The following is a 5,424-nucleotide window of genomic DNA, read 5'->3' on the forward strand; positions in this document are numbered from 1 at the left end:
TACAAATTCTTTTGTATATATGTTCATTTTTTTTTAAATATTGCATAAATCAAATTTAGCTCAGCTGTAAATCAATTTTTTCTCTCGGAAAAATCTATTTTAAATAACTAAAAAAGTTAAATATATTAAATCTAAATTAATGATTTACTATGCATATTTATAAATTAATGACGTTTACTCGTGCATAACCTGAACTGACCACGAATTATCAAAAGTTTTTCTTTTCCGCAATGCCTTTGAACAAGTAAAATGATTGTGTCAAACCAAAAACACAAAATACGTTAAGAATATCAATGATAAATAGGATATTAAACAAAAACATATTTAGATAAACAAGCAGCTCTCGTAGCTCAGTTGGTTAGAGCACCCGTTTAGTAAGCGGGAGGTCTTGAGTTCGACTCTCAACGAGAGCATACGTTTTCTTTCATTCTTTTATCGCTATTTTATATTTTTTTAGCTTTTTTTTTTCTTTTTTTTTTCGTTCTGAAAGGGTTTACATAAACCCTTGGTTCTTCGTGGTGTCTCTGTGCTGCAAAGAAAATGTCAGGCAAAGGACCAGGTTTCTTCTCCGATATCGGCAGGAGTGGGAGAGGTATTCAACTATCTCTCATTCATTCTCAGTTTTTTTTCTTTTTTTTTTTTATGTTTTCGTTCTTAACTAACTAAATTCTGATTCCACTTTCGCAGATATCCTCACGAAGGATTACAACTCCGATCAGAGATTCACCATCTCCTCCTCCGCCAACTCTGGTCTCGTGCGTTCACGTTTTTCTCTCTTCTCCTTTTTTTCACTTCACTTACCGATCCCTATGTTTCTCTATCTTATCATTTCGCTCATAATTATTTCGTTCCGAATGTTTTTACTGATGATTTTAATCACGTCGTTCATTTGCATCTCGAGAAAACGTCGCCGTGTTAGATTTGTTTGAATAAAATATTCCATTAATATTCATATGAGAAATGTAAAATGAATTGAAGTGTAATCGATTTACGCTTGTCCTTACGGAGAAGATATATTATTCGAGAAGTTCATTTTTTTTTTGTTTGATTATCTTTTATGTTTTTACTTAGATGTTTATCAAGTGAGACCTTAGTTTTGATAATTCATTTTCTTCTTGTTTGAGAAAAGCGGTGATTGTTAATTGTTACGTGACACAAATTCAGGACCTGAAATCTACATTGGTGAAGAGCAGAGGGCTTTCCTCTGGTGATGTGACTGCAGAATTTAAGTATAAGAACAAAGTGGTGAATTTCAAAGTTGATACAGAATCAAATGTATTTCCCTCTCTCTTTCTCTCTATTTTTTCTTCCATTATATAAATTTGACAGTATAATGTTTTCTACTTCGATTGGTAATTGTTTTTTTTTTTTTTTTTTTTTTTTTTTTTTTTTTTTTTTGCTTTAGGTGCTGACTACATTCACTGTCTCTGATGTTATCCCGTATGCGAAAACAATTTCTTCGATTCGTTTGCCTGATTACAGTTCTGGAAAGGTACTGAGATTGGACTTTTGGATTGAAGTCTGTTATCTTGGACTTGTAATGATTATGTGCTTTTGATGTAGTTTGAGGTTCAGTATCTTCATGATCATGTGGCTTTTACTCTTGGTGTTGGTTTAACCCGCTCCCCTGCTATTGATTTTTCTGGGACGATGGGCACTCCCAGCATTGCCTTTGGAGCAGAAACGAGCTATTCAACAAGTCTTGCTAAATTTACGAAATACAATGCTGGTCTATGCTTTAAAATGCCAAGTTCCAGTGCTTCAGTAATTTTGTAAGTAAATGAGGTGTTTTTTAATTGTCAGATGTTAAATCAGTACCTGGAATGCGTATTTGCAAAGTCAAGTATTTATGGATGGAATCTTTATTTGTCTGTAAAATGAAATTGGGATGTTGTTTCTATAACAATTTTTAGTTTTTTATTTTTTTATTTTTAATTTTTTCCAGAGAGGATAGTGTTAGCAACACATTTTCTGAAACGTTTGTTCTGTTGAATCTATTACTGGTTGAAGTTTAGTAGTAACTACAAAATAATGAGCGAAGGCACATAAATAGAAGTGAGACTTACTCAATTTCGTAACTTCTAATAAATTTGAACCAATAATGAACATGTGCTAGAGAGTTTATTGCTAGCAATTTTCTTTTTCGTGTAGGTGTTTTAAGACATTCTGATAGGTAGCGCCTATAGCTAGTTACATTAGTTAGTAGAGTAATTAGAGTTAGTTGAGTTGGAGTAATTAGATAAATACGGCATGTTGCCTATATACATATATTGGAAGAGGTGTTGAGAGAGGAGTGACTAGTCAATTGGAGAGTTAGTATTGTGGCTTGGGAGAGTCCCGAGTTTCTCAAATATCCAGGAAATTGACTATTCCTTGTATAGTTTCAGTTCTTGATATTATACTCACATTGCGGCAGGGTTTGGAGCCAGGCCTCTTCTATAAAGATTTTTCATTTACTATCACATCACATCCAGTTTTATAACATTGTTGACCCTGGAAAGTTATCGAATAAGTGTTACATGCACTGATTGTGTAGAGATAAACCCTACAAATTAAGGGCATAAATTAATTTCAATTTTGGCAAATTTATGTTTTGGTACATAGTAGTACACTTTTCATTTTTGCAGAGGCGATAAGGGAGATTCCATGAAGGTGTCATATTTACACCAGCTAGAAAGATTGAATGGAGGAGCTGTTGTTGGAGAGATTAGCAGAAGGTTTTCTACAAATGAGAACACGTTAACAGTTGGATGTTCATTGGTCGTTGATTCTCAGACAGTTTTGAAGGCAAAGCTGAACAACCACGGCAACCTTGGTGCTTTATTGCAGCATGAGCTAACAAGCAAGTCATTCTTGACAATCTCGGGTGCTTTTGAAACAAAGGATTTGGACAAGAATCCCAAGTTTGGTTTCTCACTCTTGCTCAAACCATAATGGATTCGTAAATTGAGGTAATTTATTAAGTTATATCTTGCAGCTTCCTTCGATTAAGTTGAATGAAAGGAAGAAAGTAGAGGAAATTGGTATAGATTGCTGATGTATTATTTTTATCTCATTATCTTCAAGTGATTGATTGGACAGCATGAGATTAGAAAGGTATTGTCACGGGGAATGCATCTAATTATTTGATGGCATCTGATTCAAAACTAGTTGTCTGAAAAAAAGCGCTTTTATTTATCCTGAACTTCTGGTTATTCTCTGAAGTTTGTGAATTTTGTCTTGAGGATGTTGACATTCCGTATGTTGCTTAATTCACACACACTTAACTGTATATATTTGAAGGGCATGCTTTGTTTGCTAAATGTCAATGGCATCCCAGGATATAGATTATGTTTGAATTCTTTTGAAGATAAATGTAATGGCCAGTAATTCAAATTTAACACAAATCAAGGATCCGTGCTTAATCAACATCTCCCATTGACATAAATCTCACACGAATCACATCCTTTAACCCTGACCCTATGGACTATTTTGGTGGGAAATCCACTGTGTTTGTAGTTCAGCACGTCCTGAAGCGGTCTGTGCAGATTGAAGTTGTGTAAGCATATTGTCCTTAATAAATTGCGATATTAGGCTATTTTAATACCTTATCATCTGCTTCAAATCTTGGGTGCTGAACGGTATTGTGAGACCTCAGGTATGTATCATACTCACAATCACTTATTAAGTACTCGGAATCATTATACTCATGTCTAGGAGAATAAGATAGAATGTTTGGAAAATTTATTTAGAATTTATTGACTTATCTTATGAAACAAACACTTGTGTAAGGGTATATGGATAATTTTTTAAGCTCTTCACAACTTTTTGCAATGAGTTATACTATGGAAACAACTTAAAGCTTGTACAGAAATAATTTGATTTCATTTTAGTATCAATTATAAAATCAAGTCATGCACAATTACTTATCAGTAAGAGCTTCATTAGGTGTATTTACCCAATTACACATTTATACTAGGTGAGCAAATTATACACAAACTTTCTTAAAGAACGTGCTTATTGATGTTAGCCATCTTTGTTTGACCATTTATATGTGGGTGTTCAATTGATCAAACTCATTACTTTATCCCTAGTTGTTTGTAGGAACTGCTCTAAACCTTTATTTATGAATGGATGACCGTGCTTGTGACAACTGATTGATGAGGGTCATGTTGACAAATGATGTTCTTCCAATAGAATTTTTGTACTTGCTCAGATTTTGTTTTCCAAAGGTTTAACCTTTATCTATTTAGTAAAATAGTCAATGACTACTATCAAGAATTTGATTTGTCCCTTAGGCAAGGGGAATAGGCTGAAAATATTCCATTTTCCAAGTGGTTAAAGGCCAAGGGATAACTATGATATGTAACTCTTCCGGAGAAAGTGTATAGAGAGGTCATGCTTTGAGTACATACCACATATTCTTCGATGGGGCTTGACTAGAATATATTTGTCTTTATCATTGAAATTGTAGCAGGGGAGAAGAGATCCTCATCTAAAGAGCTCTTTGTTGAACATTGTATAATATGAGTTTTGTTGTTGTATCTTTCTAGTCTCTTGTGGTTCACTAGGAAGTATGTTGTCAGCTAGAAACTGAATGATGGGTGATTACCAGAACATTATCATCATCCCAATTTGATGTTATGAGAGTTTCATGTATGAGGGTCTGATATTGTCCAACTTTTTCAATAATTGCAAGTTTTGAAAAAAATTGATTCAATCATTTTGCTGTCTTAGGACATGAGCAATGCTGAATTTATTTAAGTGATGATATTTTTGTAAACTAGCCCCTTTGGTTTGGTACTTGTTGATCATGTGTCCAATGATCATTATGGAATCACTTTGGAATTTTAAAAGTTTGACTCCCCCTTTGTGAGCGAGTCTTAGATTTGGAACGAATGTTTCATAGTCAGTCTAATTGTTTGACGTTTGGAAGTCAAATTGTAAGACTTGCTCAAGGATTTGAGTACCACATTGGCTTCACTACTTTTCTGTTAGCGGAGTCACAAACACTTAAAGACCACCATTCATGCTAGTCATTGAGTTTGAGTAGCTCTACAGGGAAATCAAAGGAAACCGTGCCTTCATTAGACATTGAGTTTCAAAGCATAATCTAAATTTTGACAATTCAACATATCATGCTGTCATCCTTCTTGCTAATTTGGGTTTCTACAATGCTCGCTTGATTGGGTTGTCAATATAAACCACAACGTCAAAGCTTTGAAAATGTTGACACAATCTTGCTAAAAACAAATAAGAGCCAGTACAAGTTTTCTGATCACCTAATGACGCACTTTGATGGGTAGAAGAGTTAGACTCAAAGTAATTAGACTTTTGGTTCTTATTTTCTTTGAGCACCAAAACTAATCTGGTTGTCGAGTAAGAAACAATTACGTAAAGACTGAGGACTGAGCTTACTAGTGGATTAACAAACATGGTTAAGCA

General features: G+C 34.1%; 1 protein-coding gene and 1 non-coding gene across 2 annotated transcripts; both read left to right on the forward strand.

Annotated features, from left to right (window-relative positions):
• The first annotated feature begins 339 nt into the window (after positions 1-339).
• TRNAT-AGU lies at positions 340-413 on the forward strand. The gene has a single exon. It is a non-coding gene; the product is annotated as a tRNA-Thr (tRNA).
• A 44-nt stretch (positions 414-457) lies between these two features.
• Positions 458-3,386, forward strand: LOC106764101 (mitochondrial outer membrane protein porin 2). The gene is made up of 6 exons (XM_014648327.2): positions 458-592; positions 688-755; positions 1,165-1,275; positions 1,406-1,492; positions 1,564-1,772; positions 2,628-3,386. Exons 1-6 carry the CDS (start codon positions 541-543, stop codon positions 2,932-2,934), a joined length of 834 nt encoding a protein of 277 aa, XP_014503813.1. The 5' UTR covers positions 458-540; the 3' UTR covers positions 2,935-3,386.
• Positions 3,387-5,424: the final 2,038 nt, after the last annotated feature.

This window comes from Vigna radiata, chromosome 6, assembly GCF_000741045.1.
Source record: "Vigna radiata var. radiata cultivar VC1973A chromosome 6, Vradiata_ver6, whole genome shotgun sequence".
NCBI classification, from domain to species: domain Eukaryota; kingdom Viridiplantae; phylum Streptophyta; class Magnoliopsida; order Fabales; family Fabaceae; genus Vigna; species Vigna radiata.